Genomic DNA, 17168 nt, shown 5'->3' on the forward strand with positions numbered 1-17168 from the left:
AATTTTACTGCATAGATTAAAGCATGCTTCACGTACCTAAAAATATACCCAAAATTCAAAATCGGTGTTAAAAAATTTTTTCAGCTAATTTTGAATTTTGGCACAGCGGCACCGTCGTGCTTCGGCGACGGCACCATCGTGTTTTGAGGACGGCACCGTCACCCACGATGATGATTTGCCTCGGCTTGGCCGTTTTTGGCCAGTTTTAGCTTGTTTCTGCCAGTTTTATATCCATTCGTATGAGAAAACACGTTATGGGGCCTCGATTGGCCAAAAAAAGTTTAAAAAAATGAAAACCTACTAGCGAAGGAATTTTCTGATGCGATGACTTCGTCAGCTTACCTTCGCAGCTTGGTATTTTTTTCGGTCAATATGTAGAAAATAGAACGATGAACACAATGGTGAAAAAATCACACGAAACGGAAAACGGAAAGGGGCTCATCGGAGGTGATTTTAGGTTTTTCTCGCGACAGCACCGTTGGGTTTTGCTTGTAGTTTTCAGCTCATCTGTTGTTCATTTTGTTCCAATTTAACCATGAAGGTGCTCGGAATCAAATTTCAAGCGGATAGAAGAATTTTAACCTTTTTTGGCAGTCAACTACCTTCTCCGGCGACTGATTCTTCTTCTCCGGCATGAGGCTAGCGGCTAGGGTTTGGGTTCGGTGTGATGCGAGACGTTTATACTCGTATCGCTTAAATTTGGGTCGTTCATCGCGTTTGATCTCGATCGTCCAATCACATTTAAAGAGAAATGAATCTAAACCGTTCATTGTAATTTGATCTCGATCGTCCAATCACGTGTAAAGAGAAAATAAATCTGAATCGTTCATCGCGTTTAATCACGATCGTCTGATCACACTTGAGGAGGGAACGAATCCGGACCGTCCACACACGCGGGAACGCTTCCGGGCCATCCAATCGCGGGTACGCAGATTGCCAGTGTGGCCTCCAGCGTCGCACCAAGTCAGGGTGGCTTGCCACACGGTGTGTTCAGGTTCGTCGGAGCTGTTGACTAGGCAGTCCTACGTAGCATAATTTTTTTAGTTATATTTTGATCCCCAATTTCTGATTTTTCTTTCAAAAACACCATTCGGACCCAAATTTTTACCATTTTTTCTCAAATTTTTTTTTAATTCCATCCTCAACCTAATTTTTTCCTAATTTTACACGAAATAAAAATTTATTAATTTCAAAATTATATTTTTATAAAGTTTCTAAATTTTAAAATTAATCTTATGCCAAATTTTAGGTCTGGATATTACACATGACGAATGTTTTGGATTCTGCATAAAAAATTCAAAAAATTTGATACTCGTTAGGAGGCATGGTAGATAGTATGACATCTCAAAAATACCGATCTGAGTAAAGATCTCTCACCTTATTCTTCGTTACAGTAAATTGAGGTTTAACAATGTATAATTTTGTATTTTTATGAAAAATTAGAGAACCATAAAAATAATTATATGTCACTAGTGGAGTCAGAACTAGTTAGTTCACGATTGTCCTGATTTTCTATTTATTTTCCTATACTACTCTATTTGCTTGTTATTATATGGTGCATATTCTTAGTTTATATTTTCTATAGCCTTATTAATTTATCTAGTTTATTCGTTATATACCATCAACATGAATGTAGTTTAATTGATCTGTAAATGTAATATGAGATATTGGTATGCGTGGTTGGTTGCTTTGTTGATGGAAATATTTATGTGAAAGATTTACTGAGTACCTCGGGAAAGGGTGAACAGGTGCGGTACATAGAGAACCCTATCGTGAACGTTACTTCAGTTGAACGAAGTATAAAAGTCCCTTACCGAAAGGGTTTGGGAGATATGATTTACCCTCATACTGGATGGGGTATCGAGTAGAATATTTGACGCCCATTACCGGACGGAATATGGGGACGGCTAGTTAATTATTAAAATTGGATATTGGATTCACGAGTAGGAAGACATCCCTATGGACCCCCAAAGGTATTATTAAGCAAGTAAGAAATGAAAGTTATTGTCTCTTGTTCTCTTATGCGTAAAATAAAAAGTGGTATGGATGTGGGTTTTCATATGTTATTTTTGAAAAACTCGTTACAATAAGTATCAAACAAATGTTTTTAAGTTGAATTTATTTAATTAAAGCAATAGCTCAATTAGTTATTTTTCTGATTTTTACGAATCTTCAGTTTTTTGTATATGTGATTAATTTGATATTCTTACTGAGTTAGTGTAACTCACCATTTCGTTAACAATTTCAGATCAAGAAGATCAAAATATAGATCCCGATCAGTAAAAGGGTTGTGAGTAGTTCACCATCCGGACTCATTTCAAGTACTAGTAAAGGTTGTCTTAGAATACTTATGTATTCATTTTTTTTATTTCTTTAATTATCATTGTCTTTTAAAATGGATATTCCTGTATTTCTATTTCCCATTTCAAATTATTGTATAAGGAATGTAAACTCTAACTCTATTAATCGTTTTCGCATTTAAATTATAAATTCATTTCTTTTAAGATTTCATTCTTCTACAATATAATTTCTATTATATTTTTATTTTTTCATAGAATTCAAATTGATATCAAACTCAATGTAATGGTCATTGATAAATTGATAAAAACGAAATAATTAATTACGATATAAAAATGTGATAATGGTGAAAACAATAAGATATTAAAGAGAGTGAGGATGATTGTGATGGTGTTCATGGCGATGATGAAATGATAAAGGTGGTATAGGTAATAATAGAAGTTATGATGGTAATAATAATATTTATAGTGGTGACAATAGTAGCAATTAATAACAATAATAGAATGATATTAATAAAAGTCATAGTAATTTTATTAAAAAAAATATTAAAAAGTATTTCAATAATTTTTTAGTATTATTAGGATGAGATAGTAGTGTTTATAATTTATATCTTATAAACTAAAAAAAATACTATCTTCTAAGAAGGATAATTGTTTAAACTTTTTTATTTTTTGAAATTTTTTTTAAATATCAGACAACAAATGAGCAATATATCAATGTCCTTAAGCTGATTACTGAACAAAATCATTGTATATAGATGTCTTTTTAGAATGAATAACTATTGATTACTAACTTTGTATACTTATGTACTATTAGAAAGATTTGACAAGAGTAATAAAAAATTAGATTGATTCTCACTATTCTAAGTTTTTAGTATTTTCTTTATAACTTTTTAAGAGAAATTTTTTTTCTATAAACTAAGATTAAAATTGGGTAATACCATCCACATACAAGAGTTGAGCGATTATCTTAGTTGCAATTGTTTTTTTTTTTTAATAATTGTATTATTAGTTATCTTAAAAGGTTAAAAAGTTATGCAAAATAACACAATATATTATTTTTATTCAACAATAATAATTACAAAGACCTATTTTTATTGGTAGATTTTTTTTTTCTTTTTTTTGGTTGAATAAGAGGTGTTCGCACTTGGGTTTTGAAGTCGGATGATGTATCACCAAGTGTGCCCTCTGCATGTACAGTATATATATAGTACTTTAAATACACAGTGTCGCTGCCATCCATTTGTTAAGCCACCATCTTTAAATACATAAATAAATTTTTTAAATTGCTAGTTTTGATTCAAATAAATTCAATTTAAAAAAATCTAATTGTGGTGTCCAATAAATTGGTAAATTTTATTTTTAAATTGCTCGAAATAATTGTTAATTATTGCAAGTGTATTCAATAATATAATATATTTACTTTAAATTTTTATGAAAAATATAAAAATAAAATTCCTCTTTGTGTAAGTCATATATATTTATGACCCCCTCCAATATCTTAAACACTTGATAATTTTTAGTTTAAATATTTAAATACTTCACGATTTAAAGGTGTTTCCTTTTCTTTTACCTACTATCTGCTCAGAAAGAAATTTAAAAAAAAAAAAAAAAAAAAATCTCAACCACTCCCTTCTTCAATATGCGTATATAAAGTTTCTTTCATGTTTCATGCATTTTAGTATCAATCCCGATTGTCCACAACCTCTGTTGGTGCTCATTTTCTCGAGAAACAAACAGGGAAAAGATAGAGAGATAGAGAGACAGAGAGAGAGGTTATCTCTCTCCAAGTTCTCCCAAACACTTCAAAAAAAACAAATCGATCAGCCATGGCTGCAGCAGCCTTGTCTATCGAAACCAGCGTCACCGTCCAAGAAACGGTTGACCTCGAGAGAAACAGTATTAGCCACCGCCATGAAAGGGCTGAATGGGTACTCAATGCTCCAAACCCACCAAGCCTCTGGCGGGAGCTCGCAGATTCCTTGAAAGAAACTGTTTTGCCGCGAAAAACCAAACTGTTTCAATCTCTCAAGCAGGAACCTGCACCAAAACGCGTCGTTTCAATCTTTCAGGGAATATTTCCTATTCTCTGCTGGTGCCAAAACTACAAAGCCACGAAATTTAAGCGCGATCTGATGGCCGGTTTAACTCTCGCCAGCCTTTGCATTCCTCAGGTAAATTAATTTATAAATAAAACCCACCAGGCATTTTTTATTTTCAGATTATTATTTGGTGTCTGAGTATAATTTTCTTTTTAATGCAGAGTATCGGTTATGCAACTCTAGCGAAGCTTGACCCTCAATACGGCCTCTGTAAGTTGAATAAATTTCTTGTAGTGTCTTGATTTTCAGAAGGTAAATTAATGATGTGAATTTGACGAGTTTTGTTGCAGACACAAGTGTTGTTCCGCCGTTGATTTACGCAGTAATGGGGACTTCGAGAGAGATAGCCATTGGACCTGTTGCCGTGGTTTCATTGCTCTTGTCGTCGATGTTACAGAAACTGGGAGATCCTGATGCTGATCCGATTTCTTACAGGAAGCTTGTACTTACTACAACCTTCTTTGCCGGCATGTTTCAAGCCGCCTTTGGCCTGTTCCGGTCAGTTTAATTTCATCATCAACTTTATTATTTCTTTAGTACATGGTTCTATACAAAGACGAGTATGATTAATGATGTTGATGATGAGAGAAACAAATATTTTCTGTGGTTTTTGTTATTTACTGTTTTGGTGGGTAAATATTACAGGTTGGGTTTCCTGGTGGATTTCCTTTCACACGCAGCGATTGTTGGGTTCATGGCGGGTGCCGCTATTGTCATTGGCCTTCAACAGCTCAAGGGTCTGCTGGGAATTAGCAAGTTCACCAACAATACGGATGTTGTCTCTGTTGTGAAAGCAGTGTGGAATTCACTTCATCACCAAGTAATTAATTAACTCATATAATATATATATATATAAGTATTCACTTTTCTTTTTTCCATAATGCAAAAGAAAAAAGAAAAAAGAAAAAAGAGAAAAGAAAAAGAAAAGCTGTACGATCAACTAGGAAAAACTATCTGCATATGTATGCTTCAATTTTCGGTTCACTTTTTGAAAGGTTAATGAACTGCAAGACCAAATTGTTGATGAGGTAAAAGAATAGAATCAGAAGTAGCTAACCCATGTTTTATTATCTGTGATGACAGTGGAATCCGTACACCTTTATCTTGGGTTGTTCATTTCTCTCTTTTATCCTATGTACAAGATTCTTGGTGAGTATATATTAATATATAATTAATACTATAGTCTTATATTGAAAAATCCATAAATATGTAATTGATATAGTTATCTATGTTTGTGATGATCAGGGAAGAAGGAACAAGAAACTATTCTGGTTGCCAGCCATTGCTCCTCTACTATCAGTAATCATATCAACCCTCATCGTCTTCATAACCAAAGCTGATAACCATGGAGTCAAGACAGTGAAACACATAAAAGGAGGCCTGAACCCATCGTCAGTTCATCAGTTAGAATTCAACACCCCACATGTTGGAGAAGTTGCCAAAATTGGGTTGATCATTGCTGTCGTCGCTCTTACAGTAAGTTAATCATATATACATACACAACATATACATACTATATACATGTATGTAAGTTTAGATAACTGAAAAGTGTGAAACTTATCAGGAAGCAATTGCGGTGGGTCGATCATTTGCGTCCATAAAAGGATACCACCTTGATGGAAACAAAGAAATGGTAGCCATGGGATTCATGAATGTTGTTGGATCCTTCACTTCATGCTATGTGGCCACTGGTAATATATACATATAAACAGGAACTAGCTACTCCTAATTAATTCTGGTCATATAATATAATATAATATAATATATATGTAGGATCGTTCTCCAGAACGGCGGTAAATTTCACGGCGGGGTGCGAGAGTGCAATGTCAAATATAGTAATGGCGATTACAGTGTTGATAACGTTGGAGTTTCTGACGAAGCTGTTGTATTACACTCCAATATCGATTCTTGCTTCCATTATCCTCTCTGCTCTACCAGGTCTGATCGATTATAATGAAGCTATCAAGATATGGAAGATTGACAAGCTTGATTTCCTTGCTTGTGCCGGTGCTTTCTTCGGCGTTCTCTTTGCATCCGTCGAGATCGGCCTTCTCGCTGCGGTATTTTTTGACCATTCCTTCTTTACCTCCCTACATCAATAATTATGTAGGGTCACCACTTTCAATGGATAAAATCGTGAATTTCAAATTTAATTAACTACACGATTAAGTTGCTAAATTAAAATTACACATTTATTAATTTAAGTTATGTAAATACAGAAATTATAATGATGATATTCCTAGAGTTAATAATAACAATTATTGGTTATGGCAGATAACAATATCATTTGCAAAGATCATCCTCATCTCAATTCGGCCTGGCACAGAAACCCTAGGCAGACTTCCTGGCACTGATATATTCTGTGACATTGATCAGTATCCTATGGCTATTGACACACCAGGAGTTCTAATAATCCGAGTCAAATCTGCTTTGCTTTGCTTCGCCAATGCGAATTTCGGGAGAGAAAAGTAATAATTAATTACCGTCAATTATTATAATTATTAAGTGATTAACAAAACCCACAGTACACACGTCAAAATAATTAATGATGAATGGAAAATTAAATATATAATTAACTATTATATATAATGAATTAATTAGAATGTGTTAAATTAAATGTTAAAAGGATTGTGAGATGGGCAAGTAGTGAAGGTTCTGAGGAAGAGAAGCAAGAAAAAGCCAAAAGGAATATTCAACGTGTAGTTCTTGATATGTCCAGTTAAGTGCTTAACTGATTTAATTTCCATTCAATTTTTAATAATACGGGTTTGAGCTTATTAATTAATTAATTCCTTTTTCTCCCCCTCGCTAATGTATAACAGATTTGATGAACATTGACACCTCTGGTATTGCCTCTTTAGAGGAACTAAATAAGGAACTTCTCTCAGGTGGAATAGAGGTATGCATGACTTCTTTGATTGTCTTAATTAATCAAATCTTATTAAATATTTGTAAATTTTTAATTAATCAAATGAGATTGATTTTGGGATTTAATGTTTTGAGCAGTTAGCAATTGTTAACCCAAGATGGCAAGTGATCCACAAGCTGAGAGTATCGAAGTTTGTGGAGAAGATAGAAGGAAGAGTGTTCTTGACAGTGTTGGAGGCTGTCGATTCCGCTGCTCACGACGCTAAAATGCCCCCAATTTGATCACCAACTCCTACCATGTATAATATATATAATAACTCAAAATGATTTTCTTTTTAATCAATTGTATGTCTTTATAGCATGCAATGCATATATATATATATATATATATATATGTATGTATGGTCTTGTTACTTTAAAAGCTAAGGTGCATGAAATAAGACAGACCATTTATAAATTTAAATGTCTAACTCGTGGATAAATATGGTTATTATTACTATTTAATGTGGTGGTATTGTTGAATACGTACCAGTTTAGTCCAAGTGGGTGCATAGTTGATCACGAATGAAGTTTGGAGAATCCATCATATTCATAAATAAAATGAAATATCAGTTTAATATTATTTATTTTATTTAATTTTTTAACAACTCTTTTTAATACTATTTTCCCAAAAAATTCAAAATTGTAAATAATTTATTTATGAATTTATATTATTTTTAATTGAAAGGTAATAAAACTTTTGATTCAAAAAAGATTAAAAAAAAAAAAAAAAACTAAGGTCATATGAAATTTCATACGCAAAATGAACAATCTACTTTAAAGTTTTGTGAAAATTTATAGAATTTATAATGCATTGTTTCTAATTTCACCTGAAATTTTCATATTTCCATTTTCTTGTTACAATATATATATATATATATATATATATTCGCTTTACATTAAATATGTATTGTTGATGTTAGGGTTCCTTTCCTTTTCTTTCTATTTTGGATTTTTCAATTTTCTACATATGTAGTTGAGGAATAACCTGTAATTTTTTTAACTTTATTATTTTTTCAAAAAAAAAAAAAAAGTTTTAATTTTAAAAATTGTAAAGTATATTATGAGTCAAAATGAAAATTTTCAAATGAGTACAAAAACAAAACAAAGACTGAATCTAAAACTTTGTTCATTAACTTATTGTTTATTTTGTCAAAATTTTATTTTATTTTTCATATATTTTCATTTGGTTCGAATTTCTCAATTTTTAAATATTTTTTTAATTCTAACTTAGGAAACAATAATAATTTACAGTTTGAGCCGAACGGCTTTTTTAAAAATTTATTTTTGTAAAATTCAATAATTGAAAGATGACTGGTTTTTAATATTATTTTTATTATAATTGATTAATAAAAAATAAAATATGAGTATTATAAAATAAATTTTATAATTTCGTGACTTTTTTATTATTATACATAAAATTATTAGTTTTAAGTACGAATTAATATATTTATGTATAAAAAATTTATTTATTTTGAATAAATTCATACATGATTATAGTACAATAAAAATAATATTTTAATAATAATATATATATATATATAATTTAATTCTCATTTATAAATTTCTGTTAAAAAAAAAAAAGAGATAATCGTGATTATAAATATTAAATTGAAAAGCCAATACAGCGTTTTAAAAGTGTCCAGGTTCAATGTTTCTGCTTGGATGCTTAATGATTACAATGGATGCTCAAAATTGATGATCCCATTTAAAAGCAATAAAAGCAAATGGCATGTGTTACCTTTTCGGAGTTGCACTAATTTTTATAATTAATATATATACCTTCCAAGGTGACCTCAAACTTTTATTATGAGGAATTATGCATTCCAACTTTTTAAGTGAATGAGCATTATTTTTTCACTTATCATTTATCTCAAAAATGAATCTCATTAGATGAAAATAGTCTAGATTCATTTGTCTTTTGTTTTACATTACTCTAGCTCTACCTGCGGCAAAGATAATGACTTGCTTACTAATTTATTAATTTTTGTTCAAATTAATTTCTACTTTAATTCTTAATTAAATTATTTCTTAAACTTTAAAAAAAAATTTAATTTAATCTCTCCTTTTAATTCACCAGTTAATACAGTTAATTCTAATATCATATTTTATATTTAACCATATATGACACTTTTTAATTATCTTTTATATAAGTAAATGTCACATTAAATACCACATGACATTTAATACAATATTTAAAAATTTAATGTAAACTATTTTAAATTGGTTTATAAATAAAATAAAAATACGACAACATAAGTAGCTGTCCATGATACCTAACCAAACATCTTCGCTCTTTATTCCCTAGCACTACCAAAACTTCCTTTTCAATCATGCAGTGAGTATACTCTATTAATATACAATATGTCACGTCCCGATACTCGATATGAGGTACAATTCCTACTCATATCATTTCATGCAGTAGGCCCATAAAATATATACATGCATAAATCAAAAAATATAATACAACATAACATCCCATGTGATATATACAGTAAATATATATACAAAACATGAGGTCAAAATTTAGAATCTAACATAACAAAATAAAACTTTTCGAATATACACAAAATATATAAAAATAAAAATTATTTTACAGATTTTACTCGTCTAGTAGCGGTGCTGACTCTTCATTCTCTTTTGAAAAATATCACAGTGAAATTTAATGAGCTTCACCAACTCAATAAGTATTCATGTTCTCTCAACTCAGATAAAATTTCATGCAAAACACACGATAAGAAACAAAAGTAACAAAAATATTTCGGTGCTAAATTCATGTTTTTGTTTTCACTATTTCACATGTTCCTGATCGATCTGATAAATTCTCTCAAATATCATATACAAACTTCAAATGTATATTCTCATACTCTCGAAAGTCATAAATGCATTTGAATATCAATCGTGTAATACGCAAATTAATTTTAATATAATTTAAAATTAATTTATAAGTATAATTTTTTAATTATTAAATTTTTAATTTAATGTAAAACTGAAGAAAAATAGGTGAATGATTAAATTGAAAATAATTTTCAGAAAAATGTGTGAATTTTTGGGTTCAGGGGGTATTTTTGAAAGAAAAATTAGAAATTAGGGGTCAAAACATAATTTAAAAAAGTTGTCACGTGATGCTCAGTCAACAGCCCCGACGAACCAGAACGCGCCGTGTGGCAAGGGACACTGACGCGGTGCCACGAGGGCGATCTGCGTGTCCGCGATTAGACGACCCAGATCAGCTCCTGCGCGCACGGACCGCCTGGTGCGTTCCCTCCCCAAATATAATTGGACGGTCAGATTTAAACGCGATCAACGGTCCAGATCCACTTCCTATTTAATCACGATTGGACAGTACAGATAAATGCGATGGACCACCCAAATTAAAAGAGAATGGATATAAATAATCCTCTTCACACTAAATCCTAATCCTAGCTGTCAGACACCCTCGCTGAGAAGAAGACCCAGCTGCTAGGAAGGGAAGCTGCCGCCACCTACCGTCGCATCGGAGCCACTTCCGACCGCCAAAAGATAAAAAAAATTTCTTTGCTCGGAATTCAATTTTAAACATCTCCATGGACAAATTAGAGCAAAAAGATCAGCGGATTGGCCGAAAATCGCAAGCAAAGCCAGCGCGGCTGCCACAGAAAATTACAAAAATCGCCTCCGACGAGGTCCTTCCCGATTCCTTTTCTGTGTAATTCTTCCACCATTGTAATTACTGTTTCCTCTTTAGAGGTTGACCGAAGTAAAACACCCAACTGCAAAGGTGAGCTGGCGGAGCCGCTGCACCGGAGAACCCCGCCGCCGGTGAGTTTCGATTTTTTATTTTTTTGGGCCAACCAATGCCCCTTAACGTGTTTTCTCGCAGGAATTGATGCAAAATCGGCTAAATTCGGTTAAAAAATAGCCGACCCGAGGTAAACTGCCACCGCGAACGACAATGCTGTCCCGGAGCATGGCAAAGCCGCCATGCCGAAATTTCAAAATATGGCAAAAAGGGGTCCTTATATTGATTTTGAATTTTTTGAGATATTTGTAGGTACTTGTAGCGCATTTTAATCCCTGAAAAAAAAAATTTAGGGAACTCGGTGACCGCCAATAGGCACAGTCAACAAGTTTAGTATTGCGAGCATCAATTTGATTAAGAATCTCTCACCCTATTCTTTGTTATGGAATTGAAGTCAAATTAATAATAATACAGTATTTTGTGCAATTTAAAAAATATTTATAATTAATTACGGGTTACTAATGAAAGCAGAATCAGAAATTATTCACTGTTGATTCTGTTGATTGATTTTATAGTTTGAACGCATGATAGTATCTGATTGATTGATTTTATAAGTTTGAATGCATGTATTGTTTGTTTTATGTGATTATGGTTGAATTGAAAAACTGGAGATTAAAAGTAAATTGAACACTGTGGGATTAAGTGAATGATGAAACGGCAGGCTTACTGGATTCCTGAAAAATGGTGGATGGACCGGATGCATAGGAAACCCCACCATGAATGTTGCCTCATACTAGACGGGGTATCAAAACTTAGTAATTTGGTGCTCATACCGAATGAGGTATGGAGACGGCCCGTTTCACCCTCATATCGAAAAAAGTATTGAGGTTTAGTAATTTGGCACTCATATTGGACGGGGTATAGGGACGGTCCGGTAACTGAAAATGTTAAAGGAAAGGGTTCACGCGTTGTTGGGACATCCCTATGAACCCCCATGGATACCAATATGTTGATAAAAGAGAAAATTGTTGTTACATCCAATTGCATATGAAATCATGAGATATGTTATGTTATTATCTCTATAAGTCATTTTGTAAATCTCGTTACGGTAGTAGACGATAAATAATTTTATTTATGATAAACGATTTTGCTAAATTAAGAGATTCATTAGTTGTTTTTATTATTTCTCCCAATCTTCATTTCTGTATCGGTGAGTTGCGTGATATTCTTGCTGGGTTAGTGTAGCTCATTCCTTTATTAACCATCTCAGATCAAGAGGAATAGGATCTAAAGCCCGATCTACAAGAGGGTTACGAGTAAAATGCTAATTTTATTTATTTTCTGGTTATTTCTTTAATTTCTCGTATTTTTCTCAAAATGGTCATTTTTGTATCCCTACTTGGTACTTTAAGTCATTGCGTAAGGAATTAAACCCAAACTATTTATTTCACTTCCGCACTAAATTTATAATTTATTTCCTTTAGAATTTTCGGGGTCGTTACAAATCGTCATTTTGAAGTATAATTACACACACAAAAAATCACAGATACACTTGAATATCGTTCATAATTTCGAAATATAATCACACACACAAAACATCACATATACATTTAAACGGTCATTTCTATAATTTTATCGTATGATGTCGTTTCTATCATCATCGAGAAAAGACAAAATGGATCCCCTTATCGCATGGATAGCACATACACAAATCACACAATGGTCACAGCAAGTACGTTTGCTAAGTGATCCACACTCACAGGAATGCCTATTTATGTCTGGATTAGGTTTCAGACTCTATCCATATGCAGGTTCACCATGCCCGCAGAACTTCAGCCACACACACACACTCCCCTCCTTGATTCAGACTAAACGAGAAGGTATTCAGGATCCCTACTCTATTCACTCATATCCTCTCACTCTAAAATTCTCAATTTGTTTAAATGATCATTTCTTAACCTCAATTATTTCATTTTCTTTCTATTTTTACATTTTTATTTTATTTTTTTTTTAATTTTTTCTTAATTAGAAAATTTTCTTTTCAATTTTATATTTTATTAGTCTAAATAACTCTCAATTCATTGGATCTATTTTTTGGTTTCGTCTCCTCATAAGGTTCCAATTGCTTAGGTTTACTTATCATAATTTGAGTTCTGTTTTTCCATCGAAATTGGGCTAATGTCCGTTCAATTTCAAAATTCATAATTTTTATAAAATGAATGCATATTTCAAAATTTAATCCGGTTGAGGTTTAAAAAATTTACTCTCTTACGTGTCTTTCCGGATCCGCTTGAATGTCCAAATTTTTCTGTACATACAATATAAATTAATTAAAATATTTTAAAATACTAAAAATTAATTTAATCGGATCAAGAGGGTTTCAACGACCACTCAACGGAATACCCAAAATTATCGAAATCCGTATCCAAAAAATCTTTCGGCTTCCTGTTCGGCGAATCAGATTTCTGTTTTTTGAGAAAGACTTTTCAGCTTCTTAGATGACAAATCGGATTTTCATTTTTTGAGGAAGACTTTTTAGCTTCTCGATTAGCAAATAGGAACCCAAAATGGTGTATCGGGTTCCCATGCTCGGGGAAGACCTTTCTTCCCAAATGGATTGGGTTACCCCCTTCTTGAGGAAACCTCCTCGGTTCCCGCGTGGATGGTGGCCTGACTGAGCCCATGTGGCCAGCCCGACACCAGCCCCGCCCCACCGCTGCTCAACCACCACAAAAACACGAAAATAGAAAGGTTTTATCTTTAGTGCGAGCGCTTCGACCTTGGCTTGGCTCCCGGTGGTCTCCTCTCGGCCACTACACGACTCCCTAGCTTGGTTGAGACTCGAATATAATTTTTCAAACCTACAAATCAATTAGTAAATGAAATAAAAGAATCTAACGAAATAGGAAGGGAAGACGAAAAAAAAGGACGAAACTTACATTTGCTCGCATCAGTCTCCGCGTTCGCGCGATGTCTCAATCGTTTTCTTTCTCTTCTTCTTCCTTTCGGCTTCAACTCCACCACTCACTGCCTTCGCCACTTTCTTTCTTCTCTTCTTCCCCTTGCGGCTTCCGTTCTTGGTTTTTCTTCGTCCCCCTCGGCCACTATTTTTTTCTTCCCTTTTCTCTCCTTTCTTTTTCCCTTCCGACCTCTCTCTTCTCTCCTTCTCGGCTTTCCCCATGTGACAGTCTTCGTCTTCTTCTCTCCCTTATCAACCCCTCTCTCTTTTCCCTCTCTCTTTTTAGGCTATCCTTCAAAATGAAGAAGAAAACCCTAATTGTTTCCTTAAATACCCACCTTTTTGGCCGTCAGATCTTGCGAGGTTCAATCTGCACCGTCCAATTTCTTTTAAATCTGCTCCATCTGATCTCCTCAAGTGGTCCGATCTATGTTGTCCATTCTCCTAATTTCCTTTGCCCCATTCCACTTCTTCTTATTTATGCTTTTGCCCCCTTTTTTCTTACCCACTTTTATTTAAGTCTTTGAGATTAATTAAAAGTCTCAATTTTTAAAATTTTCTTTCATTTATATCCAAACTCTAAATTTTATTTATTTTTTTTCTTTTAGGTGGATATTACACAATATATGATGGGTGTACTGCTATTAGCTGTGAGCTCATGTGAAGGACATCAATCAAGAAATTGATGGTTGTGTCGACAACATCTAGGATGAAGATGGTTTCAACTAATTACAGGGATATTATAGCAGTAATATTTGATGATACCCTTTCTCTTTATCTCTCACGTACACTTTAGATTCATACTCAAATCTTTGCACACTATTTAAAAAAAAAACTCACTTTTTTTTCTTTTCAATATTCATTTGAGCTTTCATTTTTTCTGAGGTAGAGGAGATTGAGGCAATAGTTACAATTACGTGTCTTGAAATAGCGAAAGTTTGAACATGGAAGACAAAAAAGATAAGTAATTTTAAACTAAATGCGATTAGAGGTGACATCACAATAAGAGATGTTTTAGATTAGTAGAGTTCCAGTATCTCAATGATGAGAAAATCTAGAATCTTATGAAGGCATTAAAGTAAGAGTATTGATGAATGATTGCTCACTCATTGAATAACCAATTGTAGGCTGAATGATTGTAGGGACTATATTACTGACTTTTTATAAAAAAAATTACAACTGATTCATATTGAATTTTTTAATATCACATCAGATGTTACATGATATTTAATGTAATATCCACTTGTACATAGATCAATTAGAAAGTACTATATATTACCATATTTGAAATATGACATTAATAGGGAGTTTAAGAGAAGGGATTAAATTAAATTTTTTAAAAAAATATAGGAACAAAAAATTGAGGTAGGGAATAATTTGAATAAAAACTAATAGTATAGGGATCAAATTATTATTTTGACTTTTAGTGCTTGGTGTTATTTGAATATATCTCTCTTGTTTTTCACTTCGAATCTAATCACACTATTTCAAAAAAAAAACTTATTTTTTCTCTCTTCAATATTCGTTTGAGTTTTCATTTCTTCTGAGATAGAGGAGATTGAGGTAATAGTTACAGTTACATGTCTTGGAATGACGTAAGCGTAAACGTGGAAGACAAAAAGGATAAGTAATTCCAAAAAAAATACGATTGGAGGTGACATCACAATAAGAGATATTTTAGATTAGTAGAGTTTTAGTATCGCAAATGATGAGGAAATCTAGAATGTTGTGAAGGTGGTAAAGTAAGAGTATTGATGAATGATTGCTCACTCATTGAATAACCAATTATAGGCTAGATGATTTTAGGGATTATATTACTGACTTATTTTTTAAAAAAATTGCAACTGATTCATATCGAATTTTTTAATGTCACATCAGATATTATATGATATTTGATGTAACATCCACTTATACATAGATCAATTAGAATGTACTATATATCACTATATTTGAAATACGACATCAGACTTATAATATTAATAGGGGGTTTAAGATGAGGGATTAAATTAAATTTTTAAAAAAAATATAGGAACAAAAAATTGAGGTGGGGAATAATTTGGATAAAACTAACTAGTATATGGATCAAATTATTATTTCGACTTTTAATGCTTGGTAGTATTTGAATATATCTCATTTTTTTACTTTGAATCTAATCACACTATTTTAAAAAAAAAAAAACTCACTTTTTCTCTCTTCAATATTCATTTGAGTTTTCATTCCTTCTAAGACAAAGGAGATTGAGGCAATAGTTATAGTTGTGTATCTTGGAATGGCAGAAGCATAAACATGGAAAACAAAAAGGATAAGTAATTCCAAACTAAATGCGATTGGAGGTGACATAACAATAAGAGATGTTTTGGATTAACAGAGTTTCAGTATCGCAAATGATGAGGAAATCTAGAATCTTGCTCACTTATTGAATAACCAATTGTGGGTTGGATGATTTTAGGGATTATATTACTGACTTTTAAAAAAAAAATTACAACTGATTCATATCGAATTTTTTAATGCCATATCAAATATTATATGATATTTTATGTAACATCCACTTATACATAGATTAATTGGACAGTACTATATACAACCATATTTGAAATGTGACATTAGACTTATAAGATTAATAGGGCATTTAAGAGGATGGATTAAATTAAATTTTTTTAAAAAAATATAGGAACTAAAAATTGAAGTAGGGAATAATTTGAATAAAAAATAATAGTATGGAGATCAAATTATTATTTCAACTTTTAGTGTTTGGTAGTATTTGAATATATCTCTCTTGTTTTTCACTTTGAATTTAATTACGCTATTTAAAAAAACTCACTTTTTCTCTCTTTAATATTCGTTTGAGGTTTCATTTCTTTTGAGATAGAGGAGATTGAGACAATAGTTACAGGTATATGTCTTGGAATGGCGGAAGCGTAAACATAGAAGACAAAAAGGATGAGTAATTCCAAACTAAATGCGATTGGAGGTGACATCACAATAAGAGATGTTTTGGATTAACAAAGCAAAGATGAGGAAATCTAGAATCTTGTGAAAGCAACAAAGTAAGAGTGTTGATGAAGGATTGCTCACTCATTGAATAATCAATTGTAGGCTGAATTATTTTAAGGATTATATTACTGACTTTTTAAAAAAAATTAAAAATTATTCATATCAAATTTTTTAATGTTACATTAGAT

General features: G+C 32.2%; 1 protein-coding gene across 1 annotated transcript; it reads left to right on the forward strand.

Annotated features, from left to right (window-relative positions):
- The first annotated feature begins 3907 nt into the window (after positions 1 to 3907).
- Positions 3908 to 7724, forward strand: SULTR2;1 (slufate transporter 2;1). Its single transcript, XM_022048126.2, has 12 exons — positions 3908 to 4471; positions 4561 to 4609; positions 4690 to 4897; positions 5045 to 5219; positions 5483 to 5548; positions 5645 to 5875; positions 5964 to 6090; positions 6173 to 6459; positions 6674 to 6867; positions 7026 to 7117; positions 7222 to 7298; positions 7406 to 7724. The coding sequence occupies exons 1-12, from the start codon at positions 4127 to 4129 to the stop codon at positions 7547 to 7549; spliced, it is 1995 nt and encodes a 664-aa protein (XP_021903818.2). The 5' UTR covers positions 3908 to 4126; the 3' UTR covers positions 7550 to 7724.
- The last annotated feature ends 9444 nt before the right edge of the window (positions 7725 to 17168 follow it).

The sequence above is a fragment of the Carica papaya genome, chromosome 6 (assembly GCF_054855325.1).
Source record: "Carica papaya isolate Zhongbai chromosome 6, ASM5485532v1, whole genome shotgun sequence".
NCBI classification, from domain to species: Eukaryota; Viridiplantae; Streptophyta; class Magnoliopsida; order Brassicales; family Caricaceae; genus Carica; species Carica papaya.